We start from the raw sequence: 24,000 nt of genomic DNA, 5'->3' as shown, positions 1-24,000 counted from the left end.
CCCGTCAGGGACGAGGGGCGTAACTCCCGTGGTGGGTTCGGGCGGCGAAGCTACACTACAGGGCAAATTGTATTTTTCTAGTTTAAAATCTAATATAAAGAGAAAAAATGAAGATAACTCAATACATTTTTTTTAAAACAAAGTTCATGTTACGTGGATTAAAGGAAAATATGTAAGAATGCCTACATTTCTTATTTTCGGGGTTGAAGTAAGGGTGAAGTTCAGCATGTTTAAAAAATCTATGACCTTTTGCTTTTCTTTTTGCTAAATCTCAAAGATAAATCATGATATAGATACAATTTTTTTAAGTTATAGTAAATGTAATGCAGATTAAGGAAAAAAATAATCGGATACCATTAACCCCTTAATTAAGGGTTGAAATAAGGGGTAAGTGACTAAAAATCCGAAAATTTGTTGAAAACCATTGTAAAGGATTTTGGTGGGTGCTGAAAACGATTCTAATAACCATTTCTTCAAAATCATCTACTGTATGGATGGTTTCTCGCTATCATTCTCCTTTCTAGGGGTGGAAATAGACAGCGAGAATCTGAAAACGTGAAATATCGCAGAATAGAATTCCAAAGTGTTTTCGTGGGGGTTGAATATCATTTTGACGACCATTTCTGCATTATTCTCTACTGTGTGTATGATTCCTCGTTTCCCTACTCTATAGGGTATATTCAAAGAAGGCGTTTTAAAGACTTGCTTATTATAAAAATGTTATCTAGAAAATAATTGTTGATAACTTGTAATTTTCTATTGCTAATCAAGTGATGTTTATTAAACTTTTATAATGATAATTTTCTTTTGACACAACAGAAATGTTTAATAAACTTCCAGATGGAAAGACTGTGAACACTTGTAACGTCTTTACAACTTTATTACGAAGTTGTTACATCGTTAAAACAACTTTCATTTCTAACGTTACAATTTTGTTTGATGAATATATTTTTTAATTTAATACAATTTTGAGAGAGAGATAATTACATTATTATTTTAATAAATTATATACACAACATTGGTACGATACTGTACGAATAATTTATTTAAATAATATAATAAGAGACGACACCAAGTACTTTTTATTATTATGATTTATTTAAAAAAGTATAGATATTATACTATTGTATTATAATATCTATATTTTTAGAATGCAAAAAAAGTAGGAAGGCATAGATTATTGTTACCGCATATTTCTTAAAAATAGTAAAGACATACTTACTGGAGAATTATAAATAATCTGGTTGATCTCACATAATCTAAATTACACTACAAAATAAATAATACTTGGTTTAAGAAACGTATTCTCTCAGAAAAATAATTCGCGTAAAAGTTAACTAGTTGAAAGGTACTCCATTAACAATCTAATTAGTGCATTTATTTAACGATTAAGGTCAAATCACGAAAAAATATAAAGTCTCCAGAATGCCTTCTTCGAATATTCCCTAGAGTGGGGGAACGAGGAACCATCTAAACACTAGAGAATAATGCAAAAATGCTCGTCGAAATGATATTCAACCCCCACGAAAACTATTTGCAATTCTATTCTGCGATATTTTGCATTTTCAGATTCTCGCTGTCCATTTTCAGCCCTAGAAAGGAGAATGATAGCGAGTAACCATTCATTTAGTTTAGGGTTTTGAAGAAATGTTTATTTGAATCGTTTTTACCACCCACCAAAACCCTTCACAATATTTTTTAGCGAATTTTCTGATTCTTAGCCACTTACGCCTTATTCCAACCCCTAATGTAGGGGTTGCTGGTATCCTAATAGTTTTTTCCTTAATCTGCATTACATTTAATATAATTAAAAAAAAATTTGTTCCGATATCATGATTATCTCCATTCTTTCTCGTTATATTAGATTTTAAACTATAAAAATGCAATTTGACCTATAGCCCCCCCCCCCCCCATAAGGAAAAATACACCACACAATAATTTTTTATAACTATAACAAAAATTAAACATAACAACAAATGTGGGGTGTAAGCTGCATACCAGCCGTAGTATAGACATGTTTGTCATCTTCACACAATTGTTAGCGGTTGACGAAACACTCGCGGACTTTCGTGCAAATTAACGAGTTGCTGCGTGTTGTTGGCCGATGTGTTCTAAAAAAATGTATTGTACATTCTACAAACATTGATCATATGAACTACGCATGCGTCAAGAAAGAGATCCAGGAGTGTCGCCACTTGGACCAAAAGCGCATGCGCACACTCCGTAAAAGTATACTTTTACGAACGTGACCGGCAAAATTCCCCCACCGACAAACGAAAACTTCGCGTCCTTCAAACACGCAAAGAAAGATACGAAAAAAGTCTGGTTTTAAATAAAAAATTTTAATTAAATGCACGATTGTCCAAACGAGTGATAATAAAAATACGATAAACAAAGTTTTAATTGAATATAAGGAATAAATAATGATGATATTAAATGTTAACCAAAAATGTAATAAACAAGCATTTTGATGAATAAACAAAATTAAAAGATAAAGTACGGATATCAAGAATCGAACGCGCAACCTTGCGGGTTCGATGACCATGCGCTTTCAATTCTGAGAATGCAGTTTTTTTTTAAAATGGTTCAAAATTGAGTCTTCTTGATTTTTCTCAGAAGACCTCTGGTATGTACCTTTTATTTAGAAAAGTATCAATTTAATCAAAAACAGCAGGCCTAAAGTTCCCCTTGTAAGTCACAAAGCAGCAACGAAAAACAGCTTATAGTTATCGCTAATTTATTGAGAATATATTACAAATTTCAAGCATTTTTATTAACAGTAGGTCGAATAATCGCGAATTGTGTTTGATAAAACATCGTTTTTATTGTTATCTTGAATATTAATTGCCGAAAAGAAAAGTTTCGTATAAAATTTGTCGGCCGCGACAAGGCGAATACGAAGATTTTTTTTTTTACGTTTCGGTCACTTTTTTTCTAATTTGCACTCCTTTCGGATGCCAAAGTGCAACATTTTTCTGCTTGGCTCAATTGATTACATTAATCTGAGCGTTGAAAGGATTTTTCTTGTAAAGTTCGTTCACACGCCCTTTTTCAAAGATAGAAAATAACATCATAAGCCGATTGTGCTACAGTTATTACTTCCAAAGTTCGATTAAATTTTGCCAAGTTGGATTAAACCATATACCGAATATTATTAAACTGCAATAAGCGATATATAATTGCAATATTAATGACCGCAAAGTTTAGAACATTCATATGAACGACGATAAAAAATTTTTTTTACGACTTTTTTTTGGTTAAAATTGTTTTTGGCACTCTAAAAACGCATTTCATGCAAAAATATTGTCAAATTTTTTATTTAGGGTGTGTCTAGCAACCCCTAACGTGATTTTTGTAAATGCGACAGAAAAGTCGACTACAAAGTCGATAAAGTTAATATATATTTAAGAGAGTAATAAGTCTAACCGTTTGGAATCAACACCAAACAAACTTTTATGGTCTTGAGATACCTCGCTCCAACCCCTAAGAACCACCCCTAAGATAAACGATATTTCAAATTAGTAAAATCGACAAAAGCAGCCAGAAGGTAATAAAAAGTTGGGTGTTTAACGTCCCGAAAAAATACCCCTTTTGTTCCCCCGACTAATGTTGGTGGTAGGAAACCTCGCTCGAAAACCGAAAACCCACCCCTAATTAATAAGTTCCCAAAATTCTGGTAAATGTCCAATTCAGTTCGAAATTAATACATATACGATCATTTAATAGCCTAGAAAATTAATAAAAAGCATCCTCCTAATTATGGTATTGGCAGAACATCTCGGTCGGATACCAAAAAACCACCGCTAATGAAATCCTATTTTTGAAAATTCGGAAAATCGACAAAAAAAGACAAAGGGTAATAAAACGTTGGATGTTTAACCTTCTGAAAAATTATCCCTTTTGTTCCCCCGATTAATGCTGGTGGTAAGAAACCTCGCTCGAAACCCGAAAACCCACCCCTAATTAATAAGTTCCCAAAATTCTAGGAAATGACCAATTCACTTTGAAGGTAATACATTTGCGATCATTTCATAGCCTAGAAAATTAATAAAAAGCATCCCCCTAATTTTGGTACTGGCCGAACATCTCGGTCGGATACCAAAAAACCACCCCTAATAAAATCCAATTTTTGAAAATTCTGGAAATCGACAAAAAAAGACAAAGAGTAATAAAACGTTGGATGTTTAACCTTCTGAAAAATTATCCCTTTTGTTCCCCCGACTAATGCTGGTGGTAAGAAACCTTGCTCGGAAACCGAAAACCCGCCCCTAATTAATAAGTTCCCAAAAATCTAGGAAATGTCCAATTCAGTTCGAAATTAATACAATTTGATTTCATCAGGGGTGGTTTTTTGATATTCGACCGAGATGTTCTGCCACTACCATAATTAGGGGGATGCTTTTTATTAATTTTCTAAGCTATGAAATGATCGTATATGTATTAATTTCGAACTGAATTGGACATTTCCTAGAATTTTGGGAACTTATTAATTAGGGGTGGGTTTTCGGTTTTCGAGCGAGGTTTCTTACCACCAGCATTAGTCGGGCGAACAAAAGGGGTAAGTTTTCAGGACGTTAAACATCCAACTTTTTATTACCCTTTGCCTGTGTTTGTCGATTTTCCGAATTTTCAAAAATTGGATTTCATTAGGGGTGATTTTTTGGTATTCGACCGAGGTGTTCTGCCACTACCATAATTAGGGGGATACTTTTTATTAATTTTCTAAGCTATTAAATGATCGTATATGTATTAATTTCGAACTGAATTGGACATTTCCTAGAATTTTGGGAACCCATTAATTAGGAGTGGGTTTTCGGTTTTCGAGCGAGATTTCTTACCACCAGCGTTAATCGGGGGAACAAAAGAGGTATTTTTTCGGGACGTTAAACACCCAACTTTTTATTATCTTCTGGCAGTTTTTGTCGATTTTACTTTGTTGTTGATTCTGAACGGTTAGACCTATTACTCTCTTAAATATATATTAACTTTATCGACTTTGTAGTCGACTTTTCTGTCGCATCTACAAAAATCACGTTAGGGGTTTCTAGACACCCCCTAAATAAAAATTTTGGGAATATTTTTGCATGAAATGCGTTTTTAGATTGCCAAAAACAATTTCAAACAAAAAAAATCGTAAAAAATAAAATTTTTTTCGTCGTTAATATTAACGTTCTAAACTTTGCGGTTATCAATATTAGCGTTTTAGTCTTGCTTGGATTAATCTTAGCTTCGTTAGTTTCTGACTTTTCATATATCGCATTTACGTCTCGATTAATTAGATCTATAGTCTCATTGATTTTATGTGGACTACACTACATGCATATTTAAAGGTCATCGACAAACAGCATATAAAGTCAGTACTTGAAAACAGTTCCAATATCATTGTTGAAGAGTATCAATATCAAAGGTCAAGTACAGACAACTGTGGAACGCCAGTGCCAATATCTCCCCACTCCAAACTTCCACTGCTTAATCCAATGATTTATTGTGGCCGAACCGAAAGATATGATGAGAACCAATTAAGCACTGAAGCCAAAAATCCATAATTCTCAAGCCTCTTCGAATGTCGTCAGTGACCCTGAGCAATAGGCCCTGCGTACTAAACCCATGTCTATAACCTGACTGAAAAGCACTCAAGCAGTTATTAGATTCAATGTAATCAATCATCTGACCATAAACAGTTGATAAATAAACAGGGAGCGGTAGAGTCGCGTAAAGGGTACATATAGTATCAGGCCAGCCAGAATTCTGTGTTGTCCGTCGCTAGCCACAACTTTTTCTGATCTTTTCGACAGCATACGAATACCACGTCGGAAAAACAACTCGTCTTTTGAAGCCATCCACGAATTGACCCATTTTTGGCATCATCGGGAGAAGTGAATCGTCGCTGAGATAGATAATGAGTCATGGATCAGAAGAGGTGGTAATCAGACGGCGTGTTGTCTGGAAAATACGGCGGGTAGGGTAGGATTTACCATTTCTGCGTTTCCAAGTATGTTTTGACAGGTTTTGCAACTTGGGGCCGAGCGTTATCATGCAGAATAACTTGATCGTGGCTGCTCGCAATGATTTCGTTAGTTTGGAGCAACTCATAGTACACTGCACCCTGCTGATGCCAACACATACAGATCATGAACTTCGACCAATGGATATTCGGTTTTAGTATTTATGTTAATGGTTGGCCGGGCTTATCCCACGATTCCCTACACTTAGGGTTATCTTTGCGAATCCATTTTTCATCACCAATGACCATACAATGCTGACGCCGTTTCCGAAATTGCCGTTAGAGTAGTTGTTCACAAGCAAAAAATCTTCTACTTACGTCTATTGGCTTTATTTCATAGGCACACAATTTCCTTGTTTTAGACCATTCCCAGTGCATGCAAGCTCTAGAAATGGTTGAATGATGAACTCACAATTATTCTGCAAGCTCTTCTTGCATTTGACACGAGTCTTTACCGAGTAAAGTATCCAATTCCTCATCCTCGATTTTTCGGATGGCTTGGATGTTCCAAATCAATCGACAACATTCAGCAGCACTTTTCTTCGAATTGAAAAAGAAAAGTGAAACTTTCCACAAATGCTGATAAGTTGGTACTTAAGCTGAAATCTTTAATACTACAAAAACAATGCTGTTTATACTTCGGTAAAATGACACCTAATAAAAACTAAATCCACATGATTGGGCTTCGACATGCATACAGTAACGATATGCCTCGATGCGATATAAGTACAAGTAACGTTATCTCTTAAAAATCCGTCAAAATTAATTGGCGCTCCCAGTAGTATGTGATGCAGCAAGGGGAAAATTAGACTTTTCACGTCAAGTGTGATGTGTAGAGTACGAGTCGCAGGTGAGTCTTCACGCAAGACGTAGCCAAGCGCAAGCACGAGCATAATAGCGTATTCGGTTATCCTCTACTGGTATACTCCGATCTGCACCGAAGCAGGTCGGAGTGAGAAGGAAGAAGAAGTAAGAAGGACGATCGGAGTGCTCTTGGAGTACACCAGTGCAGTATAAACGGATGCGCTATAAGGCGAATACAACGCGCGAAGCCGAAGACGAGTGCACATATGCGAGCCAAAGACGAGTACTGTACACAGCACATTAGACGAAGGTCTTCTTTTTCCCTCTCGCTACATCCGATATTTCTCATAATAAAGCCGAACTCTAATTTTGGTAATCTTGATAAATTCTCCTAAATTTGAAAATTTGGTTAATTCTTGATATTTTTGGAATTTTTTTACGAATTTCTGATAATTAAAAAATATTATTTAATTTTTAGTATTTTTGGACATTTATGGTAATTTTGAAATTTTTGGTAATTCTGGCAGGGTTACAGATACTTTTTCGGTTTAAGGCAATGCAAATTTTTTTAAATATCGAATTTTATTGTTGCTACATGAAATTGTTCCAATGAATCGAGGCGTCCTAACGGTAGGGTGCCAACCCACGCAACATGACTTGACGGTACTTAACCAAAAATAAAAGCAATAAAAAAATAGCCGAGAAGTTAGCGCTAGAAAGTCTTGCTCGCGTAATTGAGCAAGATGAGGCTAGAAGTTGGCCAAAACTAAAAGGTGCTCACTCGCTTCATCAAATCATGAAAGTTCTATCTCGGGCGAACGAAGCATGAAGGTTGCCACTTCTCGTGTTTAGATTATAAGCGAGAAGTGGCACCTTCATGCTTTGCTCGCCCGAGATAGCACTTTAATGTTTTGATGGAGCGAGCGAGCATCTTCTAGTTTTGGCCAACTTCTAGCTCCATCTTGTTCAATTCCGCGATCTAAAACTTTCTAGTTCTTACTTCTTGGTTAGCTTTTTATTGTTTATATTTTTGGTTAAGTATCATCTAGTCGATCGCGTGCGTTGGCATCCTATCGTTAGGACGCCTCGAAATGTCTTTGCTGAATAGAATAAAACATAGTTTGATTACTGAATTTTTTTCAGAATAAATAGAAATCTTTCAGTATATACTATAAAATCTTACATGCAAATTTGTATTATGGAGGTTTATATTTGTCAATCGTTTCAAAAATCTCAAGCCACTTTTACTCACTTTTTGGTAGAAAATTTAAGGAGAATATGGTGCTTTAAACAAAAAATGTTTGCATCCCCTCCATGTATGAAACCTGAAAAATTTCCGCTTGAAAAATAAATCCCGTACTTTTTTTACACCAATAAAATTCCCGCTTTTCACGTTTTTCCCACATGCGGGACGCCCTACAATGAAAGAATAAATGCCTAACTATGCATAAAAGTATGGCGTGAACGTTGATCAACCATTGGCTGATCTTGTAGAAGGAGATGAAGAGAAGCAGGCCCTTCGCAGCAAATTTAATACTCTATCTTGTCCGCTCACTAATGGTTAGGCATAATAACAGCTCAGCTGACCATACACTAAAGCTCATTTGCCTCATTTCACTCGTGATATGAGGGCGTCTGCAAAAACAGAATCCTTATGGTCGGTATGGAGTTACGTGTAGGGCCATTTAGCCGAATCAATTTCTGCGATTTTGAACTAAAAACCAGTCGCTGGAGCATTTTCAAAGTTGGAGCTTCGAAAAATCACTTTAAAAAAACGCATTTAAAGTTTGCGAGTGCCATAAGCGCAATTGTTATATCAATAGCTAGTACGTATATTATCCCACAGTTAAGGCCATGTGACGAGAGGGTCACGTGAACAACCCTGGTCCTTAATTTTTCTTTCCCAACTTACGCCTAAACAAAATGAGGTATCGCTATAAAAGTTTGGGAAATGAAATAGGAGATAATAAAGTTCATGTCTCTGTTTTATTCCGGTGGAAATTATGAGAAAAAATTTGTTTTGAAGAAAATACCAGTGGAAGTTTTCTTTCCCAACTTACATCCACACGGAATGAGATATCGAGTTAAAAATTTGACACGATAAATAGAAGCCCTGCAAGAATGTGTCTCTGGTCCTAAATAATTAGAATAGTGAAAAAAGTTTTTTTTTTTAATTACTATTTTGGAGAAATACCGACCGTGCTGTCGTTAAACCCTGCAAGCAATTTGCAATGTTGTCAATGGGCTAGTTATGAGGTTTATATTTATCAAAGTGGGGCAAACCAACAAAAATCGCTCACGAACATTATGCACAAATAATGCAAAAACTAATATTTGCACTTGAAATGCAAATAAACATATTTGGTCTGACATACGTATCAATCTAGTATCAGCTGTTTCAGAGCAGCACTAGCGCAGCGAGTAAACAATTTCGAACTTCTACGGGTCTGTGGGTAAAACAGATTGCATGATTACCTACAGAGAAAGTTAGAAGTCAAACTTCTTCTGTAAAGACTAAATGTGTCCGTCGATAATCACTATTTGCATAAATAAACTTTTTTCTTCCTCCAACTCTTTGCAAGGCCACAAACGATTCTTTAATATTCATTAACATTTCCCGCAAAAATTTTCCGCGTTATTTAAACTTTTATTTTTCAAAATGGGTGAAAAAATATTGATCTTAGGGCTGACTTGATCAGCTGTAAGGGCAAGGGCCCTTTTCATGCAAACGTCCATATATATTAATTGCTCAAAAATTATGGTATGATACTAAACGGACTTCTCTTATTTTAATATTAACTTATTTTAATGTTTAGCGCTATTACAAGTCGCATGAACACATTTGCAGTATTTTCCTTTTTTAAGATGGTAAATAATAACTGAAAAATGTATCTCAGGATTTATATTTTTCATATATTCATTAATAATATTTTAAGTAGCATAGTTTTATTAATTCGTATCATTAATGGCTTCTTTTCTAAAAGCTTTATATTACTAGACAATTTTCAGTGCCCGAACTTTTTTTTTTCGATTTATAAAATATGCATGCGTCACTAATTTCTGGATTCGAATGTATTGGTCGAGGATCCTTAATTTATTATTTCATTTTAATTTGATATTCTTGATACCTTTTGTAAACTAGCAGGATTCTTCTGCAGCAGACCGGGCAGAAAAACTTGACTATTAGACGGTACCAGGTAACTGTGGCGCGCAAAGTAAGAATATATATTTGTGCTGCATTCTATTCTTCGGGCACATTGTCTTGCTGCAATACTAAGCATGACTATGATCAAATCTGTAAAAACATTTTGATTATACATTTCAAGTAAACAATATGATTATAGTATATTTAGATACATTTTAGTTAAAGGACGAACAAATTCCAAAATAATTGTGACGGTTTCGTTTCTATTGAAAATTATGGTTCTGTAAACAAAAGCATTTTTAAACAGCCCCTTGAAGTCATAAAAAAATTCTTAAAATGAGGAATTGTAAAACTGAAAAAAAAGAAAAAGGTGCCACACGTTTCGCAATATTTCCAACCATCATTGAAAAACTGAACACGAAATACTCAGTACACACGAAGAAAAAAATATGTCTATAATAGTAAGAACATTAGTCATTCTTTTGTAGCAGGTTTCATTCTTGTTTATGAGTAGGGGAGAGGGTTTAGTTGTGAAACAGAAGGCTTAGTTGTGAGACAGTCGATTCGTTCTGTAATGCAATATCAATATGGCCAACCTGACTACTGTCAAACTTCTCTTTTGGCATTTGCCAGTTTTGGTGCTAACCCCGAATTGAATAGACGCATTATTGTATCAGCTGCAAACATCTTATGTCAAAATCGTATGACATTTTTTTTTAAAGTGCCATTTTTTCGACTGAATCAGTTAAGAATTATGAATGGAATGCATTAGAATTTAGTGTTTTCCTTATATTTTGTGACGTGATATTGCATTATGTCAATATACGGTTGATACAAATTTGTTTTTGTCATTCTCCTAATGCGTCATCGTTTATTTGTGAGACACAGTACTTGCTTAGTTGTGAGACACTTTTCTTCTCACAGTCTATACAAGTGAAAGCGTACACAATTGTCAAATACACCTGAATCTCGCTTTAACCACATTGTCTGGGGTTGCCTGTCAGAACTCTTGTGACAATGAGCAGATATGCATGCAAATTTATATACTTCGAAACATTGAGATAGCGATTTGTATGGAGAAGACAATGACGAATGAAAAGTGCCATTCCTTAAAATAATTATTGCCCACTTAATGCCGTCAAAATAAATCAATATTAATATTTGCAAATATGTATAGGGGCTCTACTTCATGTTTTCTCATTTTTTAATTGATTTTTTTAGGTGTCTCAACACTAATCCACTTTTTTTTTACAAAAACTCATGTAATCACTAAATTGGTCAGAAAATTTGTAGTGTAAACGAAATAACTACTTTCGTGAGTTGAAAGTTGTGTAATGTTGTATAAGAGTACTTATATTCAAAAAGGACAAATTTCTTAAAACCGTAGCCAGGCGACGTTCGACCTATTTTCGCAAGGCAAAATTGCTCTAAAAGCATACGGCTCCAGCAATAACAACATGCACTTGAGTCTTTTATAGTATATGACCTTTAAACTAAAAATATTCAACTTTATGCCAATATTGGTAGATATTCATACGAATTTCCCACATTAAGTTCCATGCTGTAATATTACTGTAACATCTCAGCTTACTGTAACAATCTGATTTTTTCTCAGTGTAAGGGGTGTGAAAAATGTATTATAGTTTATATATCACATTTTTAAATTGCTTTTTTTGACATCCGATTGCGAGTAGCTAAGGGTTGACGATAAGCGACGCAGATTTTTTTCATTACATGTGGTCATAGGAATAGGCAAACAGAAAACTCTTTCTTTTTCTTCAGTATACGAACATTCTGAATAATGAGACAAATTAGGCGACTAAGTGACGAATTAGGTGACGATAACACTTTAAACAAAGAAAAGTGTTAAATTTTCGATTTACCCATACATTCTGCGAAATTGCGTCGATCAAATAAAGAGTGCTAAAGATAAGATAAGTCCACTATACTACGCAGAAAAGAATGCAACAATATACACAATATGGGTAAGGAAGCGAAGAAAATATGTGCAAGATTTCACGAAAAACTTTAAGGGTTTAGGGCTACGAAGAAAATCAAAACACCAACGTCGATTAAGATTGTCAAAAACGAATAATAGTAATAATAAACGAATAATATTAATAATATCCAGAAACTAAAACAACGAGACGCCGGAACGACTATTACTCTAGAACAATTGAATCAACAATCAAGTAAAACTTAAGAGTTGAAAATTAAATGTCGATGTTTCAATAATATTGTCGAACACATGAAATGTATAAGAAATCGCAACAGAAAATGAAACTTTTACAGAGACGTGTTCCTCGTGGAAATAGGTAAGAAGGGTAAGGATTTTCGAACGCAAATAGAAAATAGTCGGAAAGAGCCGAACTTTCGTTCCGTCTCTCCATACACTTTATAATACCGTGCAAACCGATCTCCGAAAATAAAAAAAAATGACTAAAGTATCGTTTTTACTAAGAAAAAAAGGCAAATTAGTATGAAAACTTATTTAAAAATTAACGAAGTAGGGCAACCTGACCATTGATACCATTATATGCACCATTATTGCAAAATTTGACCACTTCCTACCCCCCCCCCCCCCCCCCCCCCCCCCCCCCCCTCCCCCCGGCCCAAAATGAGAAACTGGCAGTTCCTTATATTCATTTTTCCGTAGAATCTAAATTTTATAAAATCGTTTTGTTACGCGAAAGTTTTGGGATGATATTGAAACTTTTTTGTATGAGTAATTTTTATAACCTATTTTTTTCTACATTCTGAGCAGCGGAAAATACAACTATACCATAAGGTTATCTTCTTAGTAGTAGATCACAACCCCATATATGCGTCTCATCTATAACCCTCCGTGAGCCGCGTCTACGACCTATCTTTTTCCGTGAGAATGTAGTGGTAAGTGGAGAGTGAAGATTTCGTGAGTCTTCCCTCTCTCCTAAAAGTCCGGTCTATCAGGTCGAATTCAACCGCTTGCCCTGAAAAATCTCACTTTTCAGAGTAAGCCCCTTTCTTCGGTGCACGTCACATACACTATCATGTAGAACGTGCAGAGAACGTTATTTTTAAAAAAACTTTGAGGTGTCTAAGAGTTACAGAAACGGGTTTTCGAACATTCTTTCTTTAGCTTTACATCATAAACTAATTGATTATTCGCATCCCGATTGCACTTGGATATCAAATTCGTTCCTTAGAGTAATTTCCTTAAACTGACGATGCGAAGTTACAGTCCGCTGGCCCAAAACCACGTGGAAGTAGAACCTTCGTGAAAAATACCATAAAGAACCCCGCACAAACCTTATGGGAAGCGGTCTTCTGTCAAATTGGCTGAAACTTTGAGAAAATGAAGTGCTCGTCACCCTGAACAAAAGTCTTCATGGGCACAAAAAGATCGTACGAGTAGTTTCGGAGTTATGGGACCTACAAGTCTCAGCTTGTCAATGATTTTGCGCGGGTGTTTAGATTAAGCTGGAAGTAAAAGTAAGCGTGAACGCAAGTTTTGAAAAGCTTAGATTATTGGAAAACAATTTTCCGACTTTTCCATACCTTTCTTTTAAGTGACAGACTCCAAGGTCTGAAAATTTTTTTCCAACAATCTTAACTGTTAAAAACTTGCGTGCACGCTTACTTTTACTTACAGCTTAATCTACCCATACGAGCAAAATCATTCAGAATCTGGGACTTGTAGGCCCCATAACCCCGTAACTACTCATACGATATTTCGCGTCCATAGAGACTTTTGCTCAGGGTAATGAGAACTTCATTTTCCCAAAGTTTTAGCCAATTTGACAGAGGGCCGCTTCCCATAAGGTATATGCGGGGTTCTTTTCAGATTTTTATGAGTCAGCATTAATTTTCTCTTACTAGAAACACGAATAAAACGCGTGCTTGAAGCAGGGTCCTTCGTCACTTTCAAAAACTTGAACACTTGAAATTTCAGTCATTTTCACATTTTTATAATCTTATGAGATATCGTTTAGAAATTACCTAAAAACAAAATGTACGCAAAATTTCTGGTCATCCATCTGTTCTAAACTAAAAATTCAAAAATTAATAAATTACATAAACTTTTTTTAATATTGGAGATCAATATCTATTGTAACTTCTATTGACTTCAAGAAGAGAGTTCAATATTTGGGAGTAGAGGATTTCAAAAATAACTTCTATGCCTGTCCCACAAGTTTCTTGCCCCTTTATCCAAAGTTATTACTCCAGGTGAAAATTTGAAAACAATTAATCAAAATATTAAAAATATGCGGTAAAATGGTTAACTTTATACTTTTCAAGATTTTTGTATTATTCAAAATGTATTTATAAACGTTGATTCCAAATAATAAGAAATATGGGTCACTGTTTTCTCATAATATTTTTGATAAAATATCAGGTCATTCTCCATAACAATTCATTTTTCTATCAAATAAGAGCATGTTTTTAAATTCTAAAGATAGAATCAAATAAACTGATAAATACTCATTATTTTCGATATTTAAAAATATTTTATCTGTTCTGTATATATTTTCAAAAGATGCTTGAAACTCTTATAAATTTGTATGGCCATATATCGCGTCATATGTCCTCCAGGTTGGAGCTGTTACTTTTTAGGGAGGTGTGACCGTCTGTCACGTGACCAATTGAGCTGCCGGATCGAATAAGGGGACATCAACTTATTTCGCCAGGAGTGGGAAGACCCCTGAAGGCTTTCAAAAACATTTTCGAATTTTAATTTTTAAAGAATATATCTAGATGTATAATTTTATTACGCATCTTTTTCCCCATAGGGAAAAAGTTGTAGCTTATTTAGTTTTCTAATTAATCCTTTAGTGCCTGGTGTAGCATATATGCTACGTTCACTATTTTCGATTTTTCTCATTTTCAGGTAACGAGATTGGAATTCCAAAAAATAAATGCATGCATTAGATTAAAGTGGACTATTCCGTATCTCGCAAAATAGTTAAAAGTTAGTGCATACTTAATAGAAACCAAGAAAATTGGAAAAATTAAACAAACTTTTTTTTTGCAAAAATTGATTTAAAAAAGACTAATATTACTCATGAAGCGAATTTGGAGCAACAAAAAACTTCCAGCAAGAAAGTTGTTAACAACAATACGAATAAGTTTTCTGAAAAATTTTGATTGAATCGAATTGATATTCAAGAAATTACTAACGTCTCAAGTCGATAGGAGCTAGGCGACTCGCGCGTGGGTTGTTTCGAGAGTCGCAGATCCGATTCATAATATCAAAGTTTTATTCATAAATAAATAATATTGGATAATGTAAAATAATTTATGTCTTTAATAGTATGTACATTAGAATCTTTCTATTTTTGAGACAAATTTAACAAAAGTATATTATCTCTGACTTTTTTCAATTCAACGAATTTGAAGCATTACAAAATTCGTGGAATTAAGAATCCAGTGAATCTCAATTATGAGATGTTTATGTTTTATTTGCTTTCGTAGAATTTGTCTCAAAAATAGAACCATTCTATTGCACATAACACAGGACCACAAGCCCCACTAACCTTGCAAAACAAAAAAGACTAGGTGTACATTATGTTTTTGAGGTAGCTGAATCCGAATCCGGTGTCCGTTTGAGGCCACAAAGTCAGGATCAAGGTAAGTTCAAGGTCAAACCTACAAAATTCTTCGCTAACCAACTAAGCTAGGATACCTATAGGTTTAAATGGTCTCTGAAACCGAATCCGGGGTTTGTTTGACCCCATAAAGTCACAATAAAGGTCAGTTCAAGGTCACACATACATAATCCGTCGTTAACGGTTTATACCCCAAAAATCCTAAGCCTACAAACCTTAAGCATACAAACCTGAAGCCCACAGAGCCCAAGCCCGCAAACCTTAATTCTACTTATCCCAAGTCCACACACCTTAAACCCACAAACATTAATTCTACAAACTACGAGTCAAGAAACCTCAAGTTTACAAAATCGAAGCCCACACACTCCAAATTCACACACTCCAAGCTTACAAATCTTAAAACTACAAACCGTAAGTCCACACACCCCAAGCCCACAAACTTAAATTCTACAAATCCCAAGCCCACACACCTTAAGCCCACAAATCTCAAGTTTACAAATTACGAGCCAACAAAACTTAAGCCTACAAAACTCCAAGCCATATATCCACTCCAAGACTACAAACCTTAAACGTACAAAACTTAAGCTTATAGACCTCAAGCCCACAAACTTTTGTAGACATGAAGTGCGTGGCCTTGGGATTTTTGAGCTTGGGATTTGTAGACCTAGGGTTTGTGGGATTGGGGTGTGCAGACTCACGGTTTGTAGGCCTAGGGTGTGTGGGCTTGAAGTTTGTAGGTTTGGGGTGTGTAGGCTTAAAATTTGTAGACTTGGGATGTGTGAGCATGATGTTTCTAGACTTGGGATTTGTGTGGGCTTAAGAATTGTGGACTTATGATTTGTGGGCTTGAGTTTTGTAGGATTGGGGTTTATATGATTGTGGTTTAAAAGATTAAAATTCGTGGGCTTGGGGTGTGTAAGCATGGTGTTCCTAAGCTTGGGATTTGTAGGATCGGGATTTGTAAGCTCAGGGTTTGTGGGCTTGGGGTTTGTGAACATGGTGTTTCTGGGCTTGGGATTTGTAGGCCCAGCGTTTGTAGGCTTGAGGTTTGTTGAATTAGGGTTTTTGGGCTTAGGGGTTCTGGGCTTGAAGTTTGTGGTTTTAAGTATTATGTGTTTGAGGTACTGTTTTTAACAACTTTCGCGCTGAGTGGTTTTTGTTGCTCAAATTTCACTCGATGAACGAGTTGAAGTGAAAAACGAATTAAAATTGATTTTTCCAAAAAGAGAATTTTTTGGCTTTAAGTAGAAAACTAAAAAAGCTATATCTTTTTGCCTAGGGAAAAAGATGCGTAATAAAATTCTACAACTATATATATTCTTTCAAAATTAAAATTCATACATTAGTGGGAACACTCCCACACTTGGCGAAATAAGTTTATGTGACCTTATTCGATCCAGCAGCTCAATCGGTCACGTGGCAGACGGTTACATGTCCCCAAAAAGAAAAAGTTACAACCTGGAGGACAGATGACACGATATGTGGCCATAAAATGTATAAGAGTTTCAAACATACTTTGCAAATATATACAGAACAGGTGAAATATTTTAAGATTTCGAGAAAAATGAGTATCAATTTATTTGATTCTATCTTTAGCATTTATAATAATCCTCTTATTTTACAGAAAAATAAATTAATATGGATAATGACCTGATATTACCTGAAGTAATAACTTTGGATGAAGGGGCAAAAAACTTGTGTTACAGACTTAGAAGTGATTTTTGAAATCATCTACTCCAAAATATTGAAGTCTCTTCTTGAACTCAATAGAAGTTACATTATATATTGAACTCCAATATTCAAAGAATGTTATCTAATTTAGCAATTTTTGAATTTGTAGTTTGGAACCGATGGTTGACCACAAATTTTGCGTAAATTTTGTTTTTAGGTAATTTCTAAACGATATCCCATAAGATTATAAAAAGATGAAAATTACTGTTGACTTTCATAAGAATCTGAAAATTTATGGTATTTTTCACAAAGGTTCTACTTCCATGGTGTTTTGGGCGAGCGGACTACAACCTCGCATCGCCATTTTCAGGAAATTACTGTAGGGCATGAATTTGGTAACAAAGTGCAACCTGCACGCTGACAATAAATTAATTTAGGATGTAAAGCTAAAAAAGAATGTTCTAAAAAACCCTTTTTTTAACTTTTAAACATCTCAACGTTTTTTTCAATAACGTTCTCTGTAAGTTCTACATGATAGTGTGTGTGCGCGTGCGCGCGTGCGTGTGTTATAACACATTTAATGTTACATTTAATTAGAATTAAAATATTTTTATTTTTCTGCTCGCTTATCGCGTGTTTTGTCTTGCGACTTTGTTTGCACGTCAATGTGAACATTTATAGGTATTCTTCTGTTTCACAATCTTTATAGATTGTATATTTTAAGTCTCTACTGTATTATATTCGATCTACTTGCCGATATATGTCATCGAAATATCTTTATCTTATTTATATTAACCCTACTCTAAAGAAGTGTGTGAGATGTCAGGAACAAGGAGAAAGATTTAGCATAAAGAGAGCTTTGAAAGAGATATGTACTTTAATATTTTACTCCTCGACTAAAATAAAACTTTTGTAATTTTGCACAAATCAAATTGATTTATTTATACGAAATGCTTGCCTTAATATTCCTAATTTATTAAGTGCAAAATAACCATGGTCCTTCGAGCAAAGTTGATTGAAACAATAATCAGTGAATCAGTGTATCGACTTGAGTAATGGTAACTCAAACATTAAACTAATCAATTCATTGGACTATCTTTTAAAAATCTTTACAAGTAGAAGAATAAGGTCGACCTTTTATCAAACAATCACATCAAAATAGTGGTTTAAATACAACAGGGCAATGCGCTTCTTAAACACCCTATATCTAAGTGCTTACCAGACAATACGAGCTGTATCAATTCCAGTTGAGGCAATGCGTATAAAACACCTCATCTGCAAGACACAGAGACAATGCGTATAAAACACCTCATCTTCAAGACATAGAGGCAATGCGTATAAAGCACCTCACGATCAATACAAAGTTAACGAACGATCAGATATCAGAATATTGTCTAAATACTGTTACTTTCCGTTTTGCTCCATCGTCCTTTTTAGCCATACGATGCTTGCATCAATTAGTTGAGGACTACTGCGGCTTTCACATATGAAGAGGCGTGAGAACTTTATGATCAAATGACTAAACTCTTAAGTCGAGCTCAACTGAACATGCGAAAATGGGCTTCGAATGAGTCCAGCATACTTAAAGGCATAAGTGATAAAAGTCTAGATGCCGATTTTAAAATAAACAAAGACTATGTAGCCAAAACGCTCGGCTTGTATTGGAAGGTTCGAGATTACGCCTTCGTTTATTCAATTAAGACGCCTACAGTTTATCAAGGTATCAAGAAAAGAGTAATTTTATCGGAAATTGCAAAATTATTCGATCCCTTAGGTTTCCTGGGTCCGATAATTTTATATGCGAAACAAATAATGCAAGAACTTTGGCAATAGAAAGTTAACCGGGACGAGCCTTTACCTGAATCTATTCATTATAAGTGGATTAAATTTTCTAACCAATTATAATCGATAAATAATGTTTCATTCTCAAGAAATATCATGATTCATAAATCAAAGAGAGTTCAACTACATGGTTTTTGTGATTTAAGCGAGAAGGGATATGGAGCCTGCTTATATATTCGTTCTGAGAGCGATAACGGACGAGTACACTCTTCTCTTTTAAGTTTTAAATCTCGTGTTGCTCCTTTAAAAAAGCTAACCATACCTCGATTTGAATTGCGTGAAGCTTTATTCTTGATTAACTTATTTGAAAAGGTTCAGAATTCTCTTTATGTTAAGATCGAAGCATCCACTTTTAGGACAGATTCCGAAATTGTTTTACACTGGTTACGAGCAAGTCCTAACACATTAAAAAGTTTCGTGTCAGAGTTTTTGAAATGCAAGAAAAAACAAATATCGGCCAGTGGCGTCACGTTCGCTCAAAAGACAATCCTGCGGAAGAATTATCAAGAAGTAAATTGCCAGATGAATTTCTAAAAAACAAACTATGGTTTAAATGTCCTCATTGGTTGAGGCAAGAAGAACATTTTTGGCCAAAATCGGAATTAAATACTAGTAATGCATTACTTACAGAAACTAAAACAATAAATTGTCTAAAGACTATCATTCAAACTAACACTATCGAAATGTTCTTCCTTCACTAAACTGAAACGAGTAATGGCCTTCTGTTTAAGATTCTTACCTAAGTATCGCCGATATAAAGTTTCTTTGAAAACTGTAGAATTAAAGCATGCAGGAATAGTTATAATCCGGTGTGTCGAGATATCTTGTTTTTACAAAGAAATTGAAAGTTTAACAAAGGGCGATTCACTGAACAGAAAGAGTAAAATTTATCATTTAGATCCATTTTTGTGTAAAGATGAATTATTGCGTCAAATTTCTAAACAGATTTAATAATTAGACATTATCATTCTAATTGTTATCATACTGGAGTACAAACTACTCTATACACTTTACGACAGAAATTCTAGCTCATTGACGGTAGAAATCAAATCAAGAAAATTATAAGAGAATGTATAATTTTCTTTCGTGCTATACCAATTTTATTAGTTGATGTTAGTGAGTGTCGACCAGGTAAAAAATTCAAATAATTGATCTTAAATTGTCGGTATACTGGTCCAAAAAATCTCTTTATTAATAGACGTTTCGCCCTTCGACGGAGAGCCTCTTCAGTGAAATACGACTGTGTACAATGTCATGTAATAGTTCGTTGAAGATAGTTCTTGTTAACTTTATGGAGTGAACCATATCAAGTCAATGAAATAAAAACTGTTTGCTTATGATATAATTGTCAAATTATTAAAGTTAAAATAGCTTCAAACTAAGAAATTGAAAAGATATGTTGGCTTCCATGTTGACCTTATAAGAATGTTATATTAACAATAAACATTGGTGGGCCATCACATTATTCTTTCGTAGGCGGCCATGACGATTTAGCCGATCTTAAAATGGGAAATTTACCGGATGTACGCGTAAATAAAACAAGACCGTTCAATTGTGTGGGCGTAGATTACTGCGGTGAAATTTAAAAATAAATTAGCGAAAATATATCAATAAAAAAGGGTCAAGATTTATGTATCTGTTTTCGTCTGTATGATAATAAAACGAATTCATATTGAGGTAGTAAGAGATTTGAGTAGGGAAGGGTTCCTAGGAGCTTTGCGATGTTTGATTGCATGACGTGGCAAACCCCAGTCCATATATAGTGACAACGGTACTAACTTTCAAGGTGCTAGAAATGAATTGAATGAGTCACATGTTGTGTTTAAATCTGAAAGATTCAAAGATAAAATCTTTGATTTCTCTAGCATTATCGGTCTTGATTTTCACTTTATTCCCGCCTCAGACCCGCACTTTGACGGTCGCTTCGAACGCCCTATTTACATTCTAAGAATTTTACACACTCTCTGACGAAATAGAGTCCATTTTAAATTCGAGACCAGTCATTCCAATTTTAACGGATATAAATGATATCTTCGCTTTAACGCCACAACACTTTTGGATAGGTGACTCACTGACTACTTTGCCCGAACCCGACCTCTTGCTTTTACCTTCACATCGATTATCAGCTTGGCAGTTGATTTCTAAAATACGTCAGAAATTTTGGAAAAGACGGACTATCGAGTATTTGAATGAACTAAACATTCGGCAAAAATGGCGCAGTGATACAACGAATCCAAAGGAGGGTATGTCAGTTTAATGATAGAGGACAATACTCCTTGTATGCAATGCCCGTTATCTAGGATTCATAAATTGCATCCAGGAAATGATGGCATTGTTAGGAATGTAACATTAAAAAGTGTTAATCGAATTTTTAAAAGACCTGTACGAAAAATTTTTGTTTTACCTATAAACGTTGACAATGTCGAAAAGGAATTTTGATCGCTTACTCTCTCAACGAGGGGAGTAAAAGTCTCCACCAGGGAGAAAGATTTAGTATGAAGATAACTTTGAAAGAGATATGTACTCTAATCTTTTACTCTTTGATTGAAATAAAACTTTTGTAGTTTTGCACAAATCAAATTGATTTATTTATACGAAATGCTTGCCTTAATATTTCTATTTTATTAAGTGCAAAATAACCATAGACTGTTTTCCCACAGGAAGCAATATGTAGTTCTTCAATTTTGAAACGCAAATAAAACAAAGACTACGAGCTCTGTCAAGAAGTTGCCAGAAAAAACCTGACTACGCCGCTGATCTTCTGTAGTTTAACCACAAAATGGAATTTTTCATTATTTTTTGTGCGATCAAAATTTCAAATTTCGATTTTTCAAGAAAATCCAAAAAGTTGTTATGATAATCTTGTAAGGCATACGGAAAGCAACGCTTTTCTTCTCTAAACTTTTTTTCAGATCGTACGTAATTAATCTTTTATAATAGGATTTTAAAAAAATTTGTTTTTTTTGGTAGAAAATGAAATCGAACTATTTTATTCCAAACTTGCTTTTTTTGTTAAAAACTAATTTACACCTGATATTGATGAATTACATTGATTATAATTATGTAACTCACGTTGATGTTAATCATATTCTTTAAATAAGGGACTTAGCATTTTTAAACCACAATTTTTATAAATCAATTTTGCTTGTACGGCTTATAACTTCAGCGCATGCGCGCATTATAACGATTACTGACTTATAGTAGATTTTACCGATCCATCGTGTTATTCCAAATAGTTCCCATAACGATATATCTAGTAGCAACATCCCCCCACCACTCCTTTACTTCCTTCGTTCCTCCCTCCCATACCCTTTACCATCAATATTCTTCCCTTTACCATAAATATTCTTCCCTCTAGCCGCTAGCTTGCCTGCCTAATATTCGGCGTCGTCAGCTCCAGTTTCTTCCAACCGCTTGCATTTCCGTATACCGCGCGTTATTCTCACGATTTTCAGAGTTGCGAAAAACGAAGTGTTTTCATTTTTGCTTCTATTTTCGCGTATTAGAGTAAGTAACTTTCGTGGCGACACAGAGGGTAATCTGCTGAACTTGTGGAACCTTTTCTTCTACAAGGCTATATTGCAAGGAACGTAAACTTTGTCTTTCTTCAGTGTTGTCGCCATGTTGTTTTGAAGATGATGCTTCAGGCCGTGCAATTTTTTCGTGAAATATGAAATCATACTTTTAACTAATGTTTAATAAACGATCTTTACTTTTATTATATTCCACACATTTTTAAACCTATCCCAAAGATCCTGAAAACATACTTTCTTTTTCTAAAAAAAAAACTACTCGAACCCTATATATCTGGTAAATATTACCAAAAAACTAGTTAAATTACCTAGAAACTGTCATGTAAACCTAACTCAGCGTTTGGTTGATTTTACTAGACAGTTAGTTAGATCTACTAGCCATGGAAATGTTGGCCCTACTAGATGTCTGGTAACCTATACCTTATGTCCTGTAATTCTAACTATACAGATTTTAACTCGACTGTCTGGCGCGTTTAACTAGACAGCGTCTTGGTTCATACTTTACTAGACTGTCTAGTACGGCTAACCAGAATCCTTGTTAACCCAACTAGACATTTTTCTCCGTGAGGTTATTAGGACTGTTCATTTTACTCTTAAAAAATTAAATTTAAAAATAATTGAAAATAAAATACACGTTTGTGTCAATTGTCGAATCTATGGTATAGTTATGTCTCCCACTGCCCCCTGAACTTTTTTTTACAGAAAAATAGTCTTTTGGCCTGAAAGTTCAAGAACTGGGATTATTTTTTTTTTTTGTTTCTTAACTGATAATTCTTTATTTGTTGAAAATTCGTCTTTATGGTTGAAAAATTCATAGTTTTAGTTAAAAATTCATCTCTTTGGTTAAAAATTTGACTATTTTTCTGACTCAAATGAATGTTTTATATAAAAAAGTAACTTTTCTACAATTGGTTTAAATTCGACTTTTTTATGGAAATTTAATCTTTAGAATTGAAAATTCGTTTGTTTTTAAAATGCATATCTTGGTAGCATCTGCATTCGTTGAAATATCAACTATTACATTTTCTATCGAAAATACATATTAGCAGATTAAAAATTCAACTACTTTATTGACAATTTACATACTCGTATTTGTTCGAAATTTCAACTCTGGTTATAAATTTAAATATATTGTTAAAATTTTTAACTGAGTTTGTGCACTCACATAGAAGCGTCCTATATACGAATATACACATTCACAGTAACAGTTCGTAAGGAAACGTCACATTTTCCTTCTCGGAAAAAATTGTGTTGATGGCGTTGACAGTTAGAGAGACTCATTCTCTATGGATCTGTGTTCTAACCACAGTTCATAATACAGTCTGTCAAGTTCAAGCGTGGGTGGCTTTACTCGCAGTCGGTAAGGTGTATCGACATGATTTTGGTGTCAAAATATTAAGAAGAGCTCCCTCTTTC

General features: G+C 34.6%; 1 protein-coding gene and 1 pseudogene across 7 annotated transcripts in view; both read right to left on the bottom strand.

Annotated features, from left to right (window-relative positions):
• Positions 1-24,000, bottom strand: part of LOC117174354 (cytochrome c oxidase assembly protein COX15 homolog) — a 177,252-nt gene that overhangs the window by 132,861 nt on the left and 20,391 nt on the right. For all 7 annotated transcript variants that reach the window (XR_004467297.1, XM_033363407.1, XM_033363405.1 and 4 more), the window contains exon 2: positions 9,937-10,103. Coding sequence is in view for 6 of the 7 variants with exons in the window: in XM_033363407.1 (XP_033219298.1) it covers positions 9,937-10,089 (153 nt within the window). In the remaining variant the exon portion in view is untranslated. The remainder of the gene's footprint in view (positions 1-9,936; positions 10,104-24,000) is intronic.
• Positions 18,425-24,000, bottom strand: part of LOC117175593 — a 15,070-nt pseudogene continuing 9,494 nt past the window's right edge.

Source organism: Belonocnema kinseyi, chromosome 6 (genome assembly GCF_010883055.1).
Source record: "Belonocnema kinseyi isolate 2016_QV_RU_SX_M_011 chromosome 6, B_treatae_v1, whole genome shotgun sequence".
NCBI classification, from domain to species: domain Eukaryota; kingdom Metazoa; phylum Arthropoda; class Insecta; order Hymenoptera; family Cynipidae; genus Belonocnema; species Belonocnema kinseyi.
Note: the sequence above shows the minus strand (reverse complement) of the source record. Positions and strands in the feature narration are given on the sequence as shown.